Source organism: Stigmatopora nigra, chromosome 9 (assembly GCF_051989575.1).
Source record: "Stigmatopora nigra isolate UIUO_SnigA chromosome 9, RoL_Snig_1.1, whole genome shotgun sequence".
Taxonomy (NCBI): Eukaryota; Metazoa; Chordata; class Actinopteri; order Syngnathiformes; family Syngnathidae; genus Stigmatopora; species Stigmatopora nigra.
In genome coordinates this window covers 7,415,701-7,431,319 of record NC_135516.1, presented here as the reverse complement: position 1 = coordinate 7,431,319, position 15,619 = coordinate 7,415,701, and the positions used below count along the sequence as shown (strand labels likewise).

The 15,619-nt window shown below is 39.6% G+C and overlaps 3 protein-coding genes across 4 annotated transcripts; 2 read left to right on the top strand and 1 right to left on the bottom strand.

The window, feature by feature from the left end:
- The first annotated feature begins 1,940 nt into the window (after positions 1 to 1,940).
- Positions 1,941 to 6,536, top strand: LOC144201523 (opsin-5-like). The gene is made up of 6 exons (XM_077724231.1): positions 1,941 to 2,121; positions 2,638 to 2,725; positions 3,195 to 3,357; positions 3,667 to 3,794; positions 5,159 to 5,493; positions 5,949 to 6,536. Exons 2-6 carry the CDS (start codon positions 2,638 to 2,640, stop codon positions 6,504 to 6,506), a joined length of 1,272 nt encoding a protein of 423 aa, XP_077580357.1. The 5' UTR covers positions 1,941 to 2,121; the 3' UTR covers positions 6,507 to 6,536.
- A 511-nt stretch (positions 6,537 to 7,047) lies between these two features.
- ripk1l (receptor (TNFRSF)-interacting serine-threonine kinase 1, like) lies at positions 7,048 to 12,321 on the bottom strand. The gene is made up of 10 exons (XM_077724230.1): positions 11,858 to 12,321; positions 10,786 to 10,942; positions 10,570 to 10,707; positions 9,944 to 10,175; positions 9,622 to 9,771; positions 9,436 to 9,512; positions 9,130 to 9,205; positions 8,495 to 9,055; positions 8,260 to 8,409; positions 7,048 to 7,943 (listed from the first exon to the last, which is right to left on the bottom strand). The coding sequence occupies exons 1-10, from the start codon at positions 12,016 to 12,018 to the stop codon at positions 7,648 to 7,650; spliced, it is 1,998 nt and encodes a 665-aa protein (XP_077580356.1). The 5' UTR covers positions 12,019 to 12,321; the 3' UTR covers positions 7,048 to 7,647.
- Positions 12,322 to 12,375: 54 nt separating this feature from the next.
- Positions 12,376 to 15,588, top strand: dusp22b (dual specificity phosphatase 22b). 2 transcript variants are annotated; one of them, XM_077724234.1, is made up of 8 exons: positions 12,376 to 12,541; positions 12,980 to 13,084; positions 13,332 to 13,365; positions 13,444 to 13,526; positions 13,863 to 13,912; positions 14,578 to 14,652; positions 14,860 to 15,031; positions 15,287 to 15,588. In XM_077724234.1, the coding sequence occupies exons 2-8, from the start codon at positions 13,064 to 13,066 to the stop codon at positions 15,422 to 15,424; spliced, it is 573 nt and encodes a 190-aa protein (XP_077580360.1). In that variant the 5' UTR covers positions 12,376 to 12,541; positions 12,980 to 13,063; the 3' UTR covers positions 15,425 to 15,588. The 2 variants fall into 2 exon arrangements, with proteins under 2 accessions (XP_077580360.1, XP_077580358.1); XM_077724232.1 differs by lacking the exon at positions 12,376 to 12,541 and having other exon boundaries at positions 12,884 to 13,084.
- Positions 15,589 to 15,619: the final 31 nt, after the last annotated feature.

Here is a 15,619-nt window from a genome sequence, read left to right as displayed (position 1 = left end):
TTAGATGTTACTGATTACTTATTGATATTTTGGGGCGCTGCACTTTATATCACTTAAATACAATGGTGGACCGTCAGGGCCTGAAACGCCTTCTCTGCTTGCTTTTGCAGCATGTGAAGAGTGGATTGCCCTCATCTCACAGTGGCCGCAAATGTACTAATGAGGCATGCAATACAAATCAAAGTGAATTCGTTTTTTTCTACCATTTCCTTCATTTTCTCAGAACCATTGAACACCTCCAGGAAAGTCTTCATTGCCTTCATGACACCATTCTATCAAAAATCAATGGTGTTGACCAAAGAGAAGCTTTCTACTCTATATCATGCGACTTTTCTTCCATCCCACTCCCAGGTTTAACCATCAAAAACAAACAAGACTATACTTGTTATTGTATTTGAGCTAAAATTCCCTTCAGTTTCTTAGCCACTGTGCCCGTTCTTAAATTAGCTCCATCCCTCAAAGAGGCCTGGTTACTTCAGCAGCATCTGCCCGTGGCTTTTTTTGTTCAGCACGTGGCGCGCGAAAGCAACGTACTGTTTGCTAAATGGATCGCTTCAGTGTGAAAATCACTCCTAGTGATATAAATAGAAGGATGAGGCACAGAAATCAGATGGTGACATACAGTCCAATCCATTTTAATAGAGCAACCATATGCTGCCACCCCTACCTGTCAAAATGGATTGGACGTCTATCGCCGATAGTGGCAGACACTACATTTAAGAGGATAGACACAAGCCAGGTTTTGTAGTTTTTTTTTAAAGATATACCTTGCTATTACTAGGTGTTCTTCTGCCTTAAGAATTGCCCTAATCCTTGATAGCGTAGTTTCAAATGTATTGGCTGCATAAATAGTGAACCTCTCGTTCCAAAGGTGCTCTATTGGATTGAGATCTTGTGCCCGTGGAGGCAATTTGAGTACATTGTCATGTTTAAGAAACCAGTCTGAGAAGATTTGAGCTTTGTCTGGCTGACTGTGGTTTTTCAGGGGTGGAGATTGTCATTAACAGTCCTCACTTGTGGGTAAAGAGCCTAAAGTATGGCAAGAAATGTAATACTGGACCAGTAGCCTTGACTGGATACAAGACAGTTGATCATGTTGATGCCAAATTCTGATCTTTCCATCAGAATGTCGCATCTGAAATTGAGACATATCAGATCATATTACATTTTTCCTCACCTTCCATTGTTTACTTTTGTTGAGCATGTACAACTCAGAGCGTGGTACTTGCTGTGGTCTTTTCTCATCTTCTTAAAGGTTCGACATTATGTGGTTTTAGAGATGTTCTTAGGCCGCCTATTTTGGTTGTAACAAGTGGTTATTTGAGTTGCTGCTGCCTTTCTAATCAGCTTGAACCAGTCTTGCTTCAGGCATCAACAAGGATTTTTTTTCCATAGAACTGCTGCTCACTGGATGTTTTCTCTTTTTTGGATCATTCTTTGTAAGGCCTAGAGATGCTTTGTGTGAGAATCCCAGTAGAAGAACACAGTTAATACAATACTCAGAAAAGCCTGCGTGACGCCAACAGGGTTGCTATGTTAAAAGTCATTCACATAATTGAGTTGCATTGAGTTGCTGCCATGTGATTGGCTGATCCAAAATTTGGAGTAACCAGCAGTTGGAGAAGTTTGCCTAATCAAATTGCCGGTTCATGTGAATCCATATGTAAAGAAAAAAAAATTATTATCCCGCTCATCAGTATGGGTCTCTCCCATATGTTGAACATGGATGTATTTGGAATTGAAAAGAAATCATTTTCAGACAAATGAAGTGGGATTGGATCATTTCCCACATTACCCCCACTTTTGCTGTTGTTCAGTAATCCAGAGAATAGTCGTCGCCAATGGCGTCATCATGCTGGAGTCACTGGGCGGCGCGGTGATGTGAGGTGTAGGAGGGCGAGGTGCTGAGAAGCGTTAGTAGAGCAAGCAAACCTCTTTAAGTCTCCCACTCTGTTGAGTATCATCAGCACCGGACTCTCAAGTGCCAGCCTTTATGTTTTACACACCTGAGGCGCTTTCTGAGGCTAACACATTGTGAGCCTGCTCAAGAACATTTTTGTTTTCCCTTCATTGATTTAAGAACCTAATTGGATCCAACTGGAGCATCGTACAAGAGTCAAGGTAAAAAAAAAATGGCCAGATTATTTTAATGCTGTTACAATTGTGGGTTACTTTTGGGAGGGGGAGAAATTAGATTTATCATTCATAGCTTTTTAGATAAAATACGATGTACAAATTGTCTAAAAAAAAACAACTTACAGATGTAATTTGTACTACTTTTTTCCTTATTTAAAAACATTCTCAATTATAGATTGTTTTCTAACAGAGAATGTTAAATACTTCACTCCATCTCTTTGACAACAATTTCATGAGACTTGACCAACCACAGCAGAATGTAATGAGTGCATGTAACAGTATCATGTTTAATAGTGAATCTCCATTTGAAGTTTGGAATACACTGTATATAATGTAGATATAAGCACACATCATTGGATTAGTGCTAGGGATAAAAGTATGCAAATTCCAATGGGAAATAACACTAATGACTAATGTATATATGCATACCCCATACATGCTATATATTAATTGATCCAATAAGACAAAAGAAATATAAAATAATGCTTTGGTTGTGTTTAGATGGCGTGGTTCAATAAAGATGCTACGTTCCACTCCAACATTCCTGTGCCTTTGGACATCACTGTGGCTGTGATCTATTCGCTTTTTGGTGAGCCAAGTCCACTGTAATATGTGGCAGGACTTAGAGAAAACTATATTTACTTTTCAATTTCTCTCTAATAACTTGGAAAAAAATGATAGCTGATCAGCTCCAGTCCAATGATATCCATGTAGATGTCGGGTTTTATTTGCTCTATGCATCATGTCTAGACATATAATACATTTCTGCCGAGAGAGCAAGTATGAATAATCTTCAGTCTGTTTTCTGTAAAATAATGGAATTCCGTGAGAGGCAAAAAAATCATATTCATGTCGGTGTTTGCCAGAGACAACACAAGAATCTTAAAATAGTCTTACTATGGCATGTCTGGATTGACAGTGTAGAAAATTATGAATTATTTCACACACAAATAGTGTATTAATCATTCTTTGTGGTAAAATAAATGATGTTTAACATGACATTTTGGGACTTCTGTAATGGATTCTCATTTTGCATGTTTTCCCCTTTTACCGCTTAGGAATATGTTCACTATTAGGCAACAGCACTCTGCTGTACGTTTCCTACAAGAAAAAACACCTCCTAAAGCCGGCCGAGTACTTCATCATCAACTTAGCCATCAGCGACCTGGGCCTGACTCTGTCTCTCTACCCGATGGCCATTACATCCAGCTTCTATCACAGGTACTGTGGCCTTACATCTTGACTGCGTTCCAAAAATGTCAGCTACCTCCCACAACAAAGGCATGAAACTTCACCCCTCATTAATTTCTGGCAAAGCCTCTAAAGCTGCACAAAACTTGAGATGTTAACTTCATTAATGAGGCTTTTCACAAGTTTTTTTGTGTTCTTTTTTTCTTTCTTTCTGGTTCTAAGTCGATTCGCCTGTTTTTAAACTCTCCCATGTCCTCTGTGATTAATCCTTCTGTTTGTTTATACTTGTTCACCAAAATCCCCTTTTCTTTTTCCCACACTCGCATACGTCCCACGCAGGTGGCTGTATGGGAAGACGGCATGCTCCATCTATGCCTTCTGCGGCATGTTGTTTGGCATCTGCAGTCTGAGCACGCTCACTCTGCTCAGCATGGTGTGCTGTGTTAAAGTGTGTTATCCGTACTACGGTAGGTCTTCAAAGCAAACCGGATTGCTAACAGAAAGATGCCCAGCGGCGTCCCTAAATGGACCCATTGTCGATGTATAATCCCTCCATGAGGGCCATACGTTAAACCTCTCTTTGATGGCCCGCAAGTCTGCCGACTGCACTCTCACTCTACGAATATACTTGTGATGCCAGTTAATGCACAACGATAAAGCACTCTGCTTGACCCCCAGAAGGGTTTTTTTTCCCCAGCTGGAGGTGCAAAAGCTCTTAATTTAACAGATGTAAAGCTACCTCAATTCAACAGATCAATTGGAGCTCCCAGTTCATCCTGTCTAGATTCTTGAAAGTGAATACTGTATGAACTTTTTATAGCTACTGAACAAAATCAAAGCAGCTTTTCAGAGGCAGAGAGTCTAAAGTGCAACAGCATCACCACAAGACTATATAACTCACTTGGATAATGGCATCGCCAAGTGGACTGATCTGTCACAAAGAAGAATAGTATCACATTAATAACATTGGTGAGGCTCCAGTCGATTATTCAAGCGAAAGTGAGCATTCATTGAGAAAAAAGTGCAGCCTGAGATTTAGATGACATGGGTCAATAATTGACGGCATAACGAAAGAGCAAAATGAAACTTCTTGGTCTCGGCTATACTATAAACTAATAAATCTTTATACAATGTCAATCTCTCTGTTTCGATTCTCTCGATTGTAAAATTTTATATATTTATACCTTTTTAAACCCTTGACCCCTATTGTACAATATTGAAGGACATATTAGCTAAATGTTTTTATTTTAAACCATAGATCCTTGTCACTAATTTGCCTACAAAATTAAGTGTGACCACTTTGTGGTGTAGAGGTTTGTTCACCTGACTGCAACGTGGGCAGTTGGGGTTCGAATCCCAGTTGGGAATACTTTTTCCCTTAAATAAAAACAACCGTTTGTACTCAAGACTTTCCAATAATGACAAAGTTAAGCGTGACCACTTTGTGGTGTGGAGGTTTTTTCACCTGACTACAATGTAGGTAGTTAGGGTTCGAATCCCAGTTGGGAATACTGGCAGTTGGTACTCAACAGCAAACGCAACATTACTACTAGAACGGGGGCCGCAAAATATTCACCCGTGGGTCGCAATTGGCCCCTGGGCCAAACGTTTGAGAACTTGGTAATGAAAAAAATTAAGAAAAAGAATCACAAGACATGATCTTGAACAATCTGTAGCTATTGTCCACCCAAGGGTTGCCATGGCAGCTATCGACGCCCAACACATTTGAACTGGAAAGTCTAGTGCCAGTCAAACTAAATTATATGTCTATTGTCATCGAAGGATGTTAATGAGTTAAGGTAGCAAACTATCCACACTTTTGTATTCACAGGTAACAGATACAAATGCATTCATGGCCGTCTGCTCATCGCAAGCACCTGGCTCTACGCGCTCATGTTTGCCTGCTGCCCACTGGGTCACTGGGGAGAGTACGGACCGGAGCCCTACGGCACCGCTTGCTGCATCGACTGGCGACTGTCCAATCGGCTCCCAACAGCACGCTCTTACACGGTGGCACTCTTCTTCTTCTGCTACATCCTACCGTGCTGCATCATCGTGGCATCCTACACTGGCATCCTTGCCACAGTGCGTGCATCACGCAAGACTATAGAGCAGCATGCGTTGAGACGAATGCATATGAGCAGCATCCAGATCATTATTATCAAGGTAAAGGGACAAGTATTGTTTTAGTGGGGAAGTTGGGGGATTATGCTATATGGAATAGATGCAATGACTATATGATCATAGGTTAAGAATGATTTTCCCGTAAGAATTCATTATAATTATTCATTTGTTCCATAGCCCAAAATGATGCAGCCTTAATAAATAGTGCAGATAATTACAAATAGCAATTACTCATAGAATGAAATAAATATAATTACATAAATAGATTTTTTTTAATTATTATTAAAGACTCGTGGACAGATTTGGGGTCAAATTTTACGTAGTATGTCAAGATACCATTGTAGATGCTTCACAGTCTTCTGGTGATAATGTGCTACAGGAATGATCAAGGTGTGCCTATTCCACAAATGGTTTCAAGCTGAGGTATTGTGATGCAATCCTACAGCATTCTTGTTTTAAATGTCATCCAATCCTCTTGGTGTGCTCTTTGCCTCCAGCTCAGTGTGGCAGTTTGCATTGGTTTCTTTGTGGCATGGAGTCCCTACGCACTAGTGTCCATGTGGGCCTCCTTCGGCAACATCGAGGATATCCCGCCGCTAGCGTTTGCCATGCCGGCCATGTTCGCCAAGTCTTCCACTATCTACAACCCAGTCATCTACCTCATGCTAAGGCCCAACTTTAGAAAGGTAATGTTCAGGGACCTTGGCGCCCTAAAGAGCTGCAAGGTTAAGTGTTGCCGCCGGCCGAGAGTCAAGGTGAGGCTCCGGCTTGTCCAAAGACAGATTGAGCAGTTCCCTCTGCCCAATTTGTCCAGACAACCACCGACGGTTGTGTTAAAATGTCCCAAGGATACAGTTGAATGTCTCGGACTCTGTCCTCAAGTGTACGGTGTCACGAAATCTGCCGCCTATGCGGAAACATCCAAGTGTAAGGACACTTCAAGTGAAACCCACAACAGGCCCTTGCTGTGCCTAAAATATGCAAAAATGACTCCAGATAGTGTTCATATTGATTTAGAGATGGTTCCAGGTAAAGCAAAAATGGCTTGGCCTTGATTGATTCAACGGCTTATTTTTCAGGTGATTCTCGACAGGTATTAAGCCATTTTTATTCAGGAATGTGCAATAATATAATCATCACGCTCCAGCCATAATGCACCTTACTTAATCACCTTGATCTTTAGTTTTTACATTTAGATTGTTTAAATTTGCTGTTGAAAGTTATCTTGGTCAAAATGTGTTAGTGAGTGGGTTGAAGATTACTAACAATCACTTCTGGGAGCCAAAGAACTGCAAACAAGCCAGTTGGAAATCTATGACAATGTGATGTTAAGCTATGCGTTATGCAAGCATCTGCCCACATTTTCACTTCCTATACAACATCCTATTTTTGTACCACAGCACTAACCCATGGTTTTGTTATTGCAATGAATGAATAGAACAGGGCAGCCTATGGACAAATTGTTATGGAAACATTGCACGTTAAAAACTGCCATGAATATTATGAGTACTAAGTTATTCCTTGTATAAAAATATTTGTATCATCATCATCATCAGCATGTACTATGTACACTATTTAAAACACAGATGCGATACCTTTGACATAGTGCACTTGTATTATACATAATAAAAGTCGATACATAAATGTTATCTGTAATTTGTCACTATCAGTTAATAAGAGTACAATAAACAACACTACCAACCATCAAAATTGTGGAAAGTGGCCAGCCAAACGCAGGGCACAAGGAGGCAAACAACCATTAATGCTCACGCCCATACCAAGGGGCAATTTATAGTGTCCAATCAGCTGCCCATGCATGTTTTTGGAATATGGGAGGAGACCAGAGTACCTGTAGAAAAAAAACATGCAGGCCGGGGAGAACATGCCAACTCCACACAGGTGTACCGACCTGGATTTGAACCCAGATCCTCCACTGTGGGGCCATCGCGCTAACGACTCATCCACCAACCCCCCTTGGTTTCACTGTCATGATCCATGAAAATACAAAAATACTCTAATACAAGATACAGATTTGAACTGATTTGGCACAATTTCTGCTTGGCTTCTGATTGGCTTCATAGCAATGGAATTTAAGTATGAGAAGCTAAAAGAAGAATTACAAAGAGTATTGCATGACTGGAAAACTATCCACTATCTGTATCTAAATGATCTCCTGATTGAAGTGAAAGTAGTTCATTAGGTGTGGGAAGTAGAAAAGCATATATTCAATATTTTCTCAATTACATCATTGTCTATAATACCTTCAAGAGCTTGGCAAAGCTTCCCAATTGTACAGCCAAGACTTCCTTCCTTCATTTTCCAGTGTTGCAGCATTTGGTGGACCATCTCCGGTAGGCCATCTCGGTAAAAGTCATGCTCGATGGTCTCAATCTCCACGTCGCTCAAACCCAGACGTCTTGCGTACAACTTCCATTTGGCACCAATGTTACTCCTCAATACATCAAGGTGCTCCTCAGTTACAGCATGGTCCGCTACAGATAAAAAAATAAAATTAAAGCCCACTCATGTACATTTGTTAGCGATTGGAAACCAAATTCATGATCAGCCCAGACTGCTTTAAAATACAATGTTCCACGCAGGTCAATGATTGATCCCATTAAATTTGTGCACAACCCGAATTTTAGTTTTGACTCTAAAGAAGTTGTCAATCCTTTTATTCAGGTTAACCTGGGACTTGATATACTATAAAACTAAATAAACCATAACAAATTTGCTGCACTTCTAAGAATCTTGAATAATTCCTCCATTAAAATGTGCAAAACAAACAAACCCAAAGCAAAGATTTACCATATTTCTGTATCGCTTCTCTGCGTTGAGAGCAGCTCCATATGTTACTTGTAAGAGATGATAAACATTGAGTGGGCTCGTGGGTATGGATACTAAGGCTGTTGTTGTTTCCTATCTGGATCCCTCTGGCATTCCTAATATAAAGAGAGCCTTGAAAAAAATGAAGACAAGTCCCATTAGCTTAATCAGAAATTTTCAAATGCTGTCCAAGTGTTGTCTCTTAGTGTGTACGTACCAGAATCTTGTGCTGTCCCGGCCTTCCTTAAATTGCTGCCATACTCTGCTGTTTGAGAAACTGCGGAAATGGGCCAGGATTTCTGCCGGAAATAGGAGGAATCTGGATGTTTTTGATTGAAAGATGGCAGCGTATTGAAGCCGGTAGATGCCTTTGCTGTGGAAGTGGTTTCTGAGTCAAGAGAATGGGCAGCTGTATACTGCCAAGCATCTTCCTGACTACTGGGCTGCACTGGTTCTGCCTTGGTCCAGGATTGGACAGAGGACACGAACAGTGTGTTGTTCTCTGGCTGGCTCAGGGTATCGTTTGATAAACTAGGTAAGATATTTTGCGGAAATTTACCATGCTGGCTATTGACAGATTCAGACTGGCTGCTGCAGTTGTAACTGCCATGTTTGTGATAATCTAACTCTGGTTGCAATTTCTCCTCCAAAGAAACCGGTGGTTCTTGCTCAATGTGGTTTGCATTCATGTCCTCTGGGATGCCTTGGATGTCCTCAATGCTGGCTTCTACCGGTATATTGACACTTCCGTCAGGGCTCTTCAGAAAAGCTGGAGAATCTTTAAGATCAGGAGAGTAAGTTGTCTTTCATTTGTAAGTATGTGCAACATTTGACATTGGTATCGGTTCTTACCAGCTGAAATAAATTCATCAGTCAGTGACAGGGACTTCATCTTGTCGACAAGTTGTTCTGGGCCTTCGTATAGAGACTGTATTGAGATAATAAAATCCATCTTTATGGTGTAAAAAGGTGTGAAGAACTTATGTGCTAAAAGGGTTAGGGTTAGCTAAAGGCTGCCCTCTATTGGCTAAATTTGAGTCTACAATCAGAATTGTTAACCTAAAAAGGCTGCCTTCTATTGGTTTATTTGTAAATAGAATTCTGCTTGAAAGACCTTTGTAATAACAATAAAAAATATATGAATTTGCTTTTACTCACTTGTAGATGGACCAAATCTTTCCCCACGTGTGGTGCAAGATTGGCCTCATAGAAGGGACGGAATAAGTTGTGACCCTCTGTGGGGAAAAAGGGGGGTAAGAAAGACAGTGGTAAAAAGTGTTAGAACATCTGTTGGAAGGATTTTTTAAGATGAATTGCATACTAATTTTGTAAGGCGGTTGCTACCAAGAAACGTTGGTCTTGTCAGTGGTTTTTGAGCCCAGCAAATCTCCATGAGATCAGTGATTTCTTTTGGCATGTCATCAGGGATAAGGTCCATTGCTGGACGGTTGCCACTACGGACACACAAGCTGATTTGATCTTCATTTCTTGCATCTGAAAATATATTTAAACTGCTTTACTGTATTTGTGACACAACTTTTCACTTTGGAAATAGAAGTTATCTGTTCTAGGGTCTAACTATTGTTTTATCAATCCATTCATTTTACATGAAAAGCATCATTTTAACATTCTTAAGAGGCTCTAATTTCAAATGACGCCAACTGACTTGCATATGGCTCTTTTCCAGTGACAATCACCCAGACCACGATTCCAAAGCTGTAGACGTCGGACTTCTCAGTGGAGGCGGCATGGATACTCTCCAAGTGTTCCGGCGCCATGTAGCTCAGCGTGCCCGCTGCCCTCGTCTTGATTGGTAGCTGCATGCGACTTTTCTTCTGAGATTCCTCTTTGGTGAGTTTACTCCATGTCTTGCATGTAGCAAGGCCAAGATCGGCGATCTGAACACAGCGGTAAAATGCTTATCGTGGGGAATGATGTGCAAACATAATTACTTTGAATGAAAATACACTACAAATACAAAGAATGACAATTATAGTTATCTCCTGATCGGATTTTCAGTATATTGGTAATAGTGCTTAATACTATTTTTGTAGTATTGAACAGTATTGGATTTGGCCACAACATTGGATCCTTTCTAGTACTCGTGTTTTTTGGCTGCTGTAAATTAAACGTATTGGCAAATATGTCTCTTTAATTCTCATTAGAAACTAATGATCGTAACTGAGAATTTGGTATTTAGTTGTAAAAATGGCATTTCTTTAATCCAAACAAAAAAAAATCTGGATCCTTTTAATCTTGAACGTAAATGATAAATATTAGGGAGAATTGTACCTTAATGTGAAAATCTTTATCGATCAAAATGTTCTCCGGTTTGATGTCCTTGTGTATGACTTTCCTGTCAGTGAGGTACACCATCCCCTCCAAGATCTCTAAAATAATCCTCCCTTTGATTGATACAGGCACAGTAACCTAAATAGCAATAAGGGATAGATTTAGAATTAATCATCATTTGTAGCCTGTAAACTATGGTCATGTTGCAGTGCTTACCTTTTCCAACATGGCCAACAGGTTGCCTCTGGGCATCAACTCCATGACAAGAGAGCAACCTCGCTCTTCCATGATGACGCCAAGCAATCTCACCACTCGCTCATGGTTTAGGCTGGCCATAATGCTACCTTCCTCCAGCAGAGACCTCTTGCTTTCCCTGGATGTTTGGAGAATAAGGAGAAGAATTTAAAGAGAACGTCCTAAAAAAATCAAGGTAAAGCAGAATTTTTTTTGTTAAGTTAAATTATATGCATAGTCTGGTTTAAGTCAAGCGGTGTAATGTTGCACATTTTTTGTATTGTATTGTATTGGATAACTTTATTCATCCCTTATTTGTGAAATTCTGTTGTCACAGTAGCAAAAGGGTGAGGATGCAGAAAAAGGAAAGGCATTTTAGACATACTACTAAATAGATGGGTAATAAGTAAAGTAATAAATAAATACATGAATAAATACGTATATAAATAAGCATGTTGCTGAAATATATATAGGTATATAAATATACATATACATACATATATAAGCACATATATACATACACATAGATGTACATGCATGCATACGGTATGTCTTAACACACGTTTCAGTCGTTCTAAAACTGCGGTGTAGCGATCAGAATTAATTGACTGCCATTGACGGCGAGGGACGTCCAATCTATTTTGCTAGAAGGGACTGAGATTGGACGTCGATCGCCGTCAATAACATGACACGTCACACTGATGTCAGTAAAAATAAGTGACATAACTCATACATTGCAGTTTCTTTCGGTTTCACTTTGGATTCGAATAAGAAAGTTCAGACGAAATTCCCCTCGACATCCCCTGCTTGAAATCACGTTGATTACCAAAGCCATCGATGATTTACCACATTTTTAACCATTCTTTTCTAGATTAGATTAGGTTAAACTTAAATAAGATAAATGAATATAAAAATTCCGAGCCCCACAAAGGCATTTTAATATCAAAACACATGAGGTGCGACACGCGCGTGATCCAAATCACAGAGTGCAGATCGGGAATCCCCAGTTCGCAGCATGTGAAAAAAAACATATAAAACAGAAACTACAACTTACTCATTGCGAAGTGTACCTGTGTACATGGTCTTCATCACAACAAGACCCAGGTGGGCATGATAGCATAAGTAGACTTCCCCGAAACCCCCATCGTCCAGGTGCTCTTTTCTTGTTACATCTGTCGATCGCAGCTGGAGCGACGATGGCGGTGCGTTAGCCATAATTCCCCTTTTTAAAAAATATTTGATTGTTTAGCGGTAACACGCCCTAAACGTGTACAGTCACAACAAACACTATCTGAGAAGATCAGCTTGTCAAGGAAGTGAGAACAGGACAAAAAGTTCTGAGGCTAACATGCATATTTGTGAAAAAAAATCCGTGACAAGTTTAAAAGAAATCGAACTAATGGGAAAATTGAGCACGATCGCAGGTTGAATGTGTTGTTTAATGAAGGCTTACTTCCTGGATTCGACGAATTGACGTAGAAGGTTATAATAATCAGAAGTAGTAGCCCTTCCTCGCCTGACTACAGTCAGGTTTATAAATCGACGCCAGAGTAGGACAGATAGTTGCTAGTTGTTCCTTCCTTGTTTTTCACTTTTTTTTACTTGCCTACATGATCAGAGTAGTTTTACCTTGTGTTTGTGGTGCTTGAAGCACATCTACGTGGTTAATAAAACGAAATTATGCTATTTTGATTTGAATCTGAAGATAACTCAAGTAAAGTACTTTAAAATACTCCAGGTAAAGTACAGCTGTTGATAGTGTTGGCGAGTATTGGTATATTCTATCATTTGGCAACGCTCATTCAGCCAATTTAATGTATTGGGCGTGTATTGCCGTCAATGGTAGAGAATACGCATGGATGGGGAATATGACAAGCTTATATTGATCAAGTGCGTGCATTTCGCAGTGGTCTAAAAATCGTGTTGGAGTCGATTACATCGATGTGTTTAGTTACAAAATAACATATCTTATTTCAAATTGCAAGACATACGTGATGCGCAGCTTGTACTGCTTCTTTGTGTTAAAAAAAGGACACTTTTCTCAGTTTTGGTGTTCTGAACTACATCTCCCATGATGCATCAGTCGCAACTGTCGAGTTGCGTTTCGACGCCTTGTTCAGACGCACGCACTTTCAGTGAGTGCGCATTAGAATGTGACCAAATTTGTTGTCTTTAGAATATCAGCAAGCGTCAATTTTCATTCGCCATAAGTGGGAAGCGTTTTTGGACCTGTTTTTGTATTTGGCAATCTTCTTTCAGCATGGGAAATGGTATTAATAAGGTGAGTTTTTTCGCACAAGATGACAGTATAGTCAGGTTTGAATATGAAGGGAAACGCCCCTTTCGCAATTTGGACATATATTCTTAATGCTTGTTGGAATGACCGCCACTTTTTACGTTCAATGGTGTTTTTAATAATAGTCCCATGTCGCAATTTTTCTAACGTTGAGTCATTTGCTATAGTTAGGGATGTTTTGGCAGCTGTTCTATCCTCTCAGCTGTTCTGATGCTGTCTTTTCCTCTCCTAGGTCCTGCCTGACTTGTATTTGGGAAATTATAGAGGTGAGTCCTCCTGAGTTATATTATCTGATCCCTATGTAATATCATGATATTTATTTTGTAATGACTTGTTCATATCAGATGCAAGAGACCGAGAGCAGTTAGCCAGAAATAACATAACCCACATCTTGTCCATCCATGACAATGCAGCACCCATCCTCCAGGTAATGTCACCTTACTATTATTTAAGGGAATTGGGAGTTTTTGGAGGACTACTCTGGTATGGCTCTACAGCCAGCTCTATCAGATCAAATGGATTGCCAATCTGTTGCTGTCGGTGACAGAAAATGAGCTAATTTATTGGAAAAATTGGTGCTTAGGTAGAAAAAAACATCTAAAGCTTAAGGTACATAACATAATATAATTTCTGATGATTATTTTTGCTCACTTATTTCTAAAAGCCAGCAGTTTTTCAAAGTGTCAGTAGTAGGGTAATAACTGCATGACTGTTGCAGCACTAAATAAGTCTCATTAGCATTTTCTGTTCTCTTCTCTTTCAGGAGATGACATATCTGTGCATTTCAGCAGCCGACTTGCCCACACAAAACCTGTAAGTTCTACACACATCACAAAAAATTAAATAAAACGGGAGGAAAAAAGACAGCTTAGTGTCTCTATGCAGTGCTGCGGTGTGGGTGGTCGGTTATTGTTTTTCTTGTCCTTTTTGTTGTTGTGTTTTTTAAGCTAAATATACAATACCTCCTAAAACTCACTTTGCACTGCCATCACAGTCAGCATTTAAACACAAAAACCTCCAGCATGTCCGGAGTTTATTCTGGGTTTAACTTATCTGACACTCACAGAGAATATTAACTTTTAATTCCAGTTTTTAAAATGTTACTTAAATTGTATTCAAGAAAAAACAACAAAACAGTACATCTAAAACATAGATTCCCCTAAAAACGTTTTTTGACTTAAAGTTACCATTAACATCAAGATTCCACAAGATGGTGCCAAGGCAATACATCTTTTTTTTGCTAAAAGTCAGCAAATTGTGACCTGCACCAAAAAGCATTTTTCCCCTTTTGATGTAACAGCATTGCACAAGTACTTTAAACCTTGCTTGATTAGAAATGTCCAAAATCGGCAGAAAACGAAAGATTATTTACGTAGTTTGAATTTACACTTTTTGGGGGAAATGTGAAGCACAACCATATGTTGTCCAATCAAATCTGTTGATGACTGTTTATTTTTCTTTCCCGTGGCTTTGCACAGGAGTCAGTACTTTAAAAAGAGCATCATATTTATGCATGAATCACGACTGAAAGGAGAAGGTTGCCTAGTTCATTGGTAAGACAAAAACACTGATATCATACAGTTATTATTTCACAATTGTAAACTGAAATATATCTTGTACATGCAACTGAAATAAAAGACAATTAGTATATAAATACACTTCTATGTAGCAGAAGTTTTGTTTTGATCAGCTGTATGTTTTTCCAGATGGTTATAAATGTAATTCAGAAATTCAACATGAAGCATGCTTTACCCCTATAGCCTGGCAGGTGTCTCCCGTAGCGTCACTCTGGTGGTCGCCTACATCATGACAGTGACGGGAATGGGCTGGAAGGAGGCTCTAGCCGCAGTGAGGATGGTCCGGCCGAGCGCCGGCCCTAATTTAGGCTTCCAGCATCAGCTCCAGGAGTTTGAAACAACTCATGTCAAAGAAGTCAGTAACTTTTGCTTTGACTATTGTTCCCAATTGTTTATAGAATATGTCACCAGTATATCCCTTAACCCAGGGGTCGGGAACCTTTTTGACAGAGAGAGCCACAAACAATTCATATTTTCTAATGATATTTCTTGAGAGCCATTCTCAGATTTGAATGGGAAAAATATATGAAAGTGTGTGATCATTTGAGTTATGTTTGAACTTGTCGTTTTTTTTTTATGCTGATGAATGTAATGCCATTATTTCTTCTAGTTCAGAAAGTGGCTCCAGCAGGAATATAAGGAGAATACGTTTAAAGATGAAGCAGACATTGTGGAATTGCTTGTTTCTTCTAAACTCACATGTGAGCAATTGGAAAACCAGGAATCGACACAAAAGGGATCCCTCTGAGGTCAATTGCAGCTCCGGCCAACGTGAAATTGTGAAAAAACACACACACAAAATTCTGTCTGAACACTGAATCACTTACACACGGAGATTAAAGACTTGTATTTGCCATTGATTGATATCTAACTAACTTAAAGGTTGTACCAACTGCTTTTTTAATACTAAGGAATGCTAAATTTGAAATATGGAAATAATAAA

Coding starts and splice junctions, on each gene's coding strand:
- LOC144201523 (XM_077724231.1), top strand. CDS start 2,638: ATGGCGTGGTTCAATAAAGATGCTACGTTCCACTCCAACATTCCTGTG. Junction 3,795..5,158: donor AGTGTGTTATCCGTACTACG/GTAGGTCTTCAA, acceptor TTGTATTCACAG/GTAACAGATACAAATGCATT. Junction 5,494..5,948: donor TCCAGATCATTATTATCAAG/GTAAAGGGACAA, acceptor CTTTGCCTCCAG/CTCAGTGTGGCAGTTTGCAT.
- ripk1l (XM_077724230.1), bottom strand. CDS start 12,018: ATGGCTAACGCACCGCCATCGTCGCTCCAGCTGCGATCGACAGATGTA. Junction 10,708..10,785: donor TGTTGGCCATGTTGGAAAAG/GTAAGCACTGCA, acceptor ATTGCTATTTAG/GTTACTGTGCCTGTATCAAT. Junction 7,944..8,259: donor AGAAGCGATACAGAAATATG/GTAAATCTTTGC, acceptor TTTTATCTGTAG/CGGACCATGCTGTAACTGAG.
- dusp22b (XM_077724234.1), top strand. CDS start 13,064: ATGGGAAATGGTATTAATAAG. Junction 13,527..13,862: donor ATGCAGCACCCATCCTCCAG/GTAATGTCACCT, acceptor CTTCTCTTTCAG/GAGATGACATATCTGTGCAT. Junction 15,032..15,286: donor AAACAACTCATGTCAAAGAA/GTCAGTAACTTT, acceptor TATTTCTTCTAG/TTCAGAAAGTGGCTCCAGCA.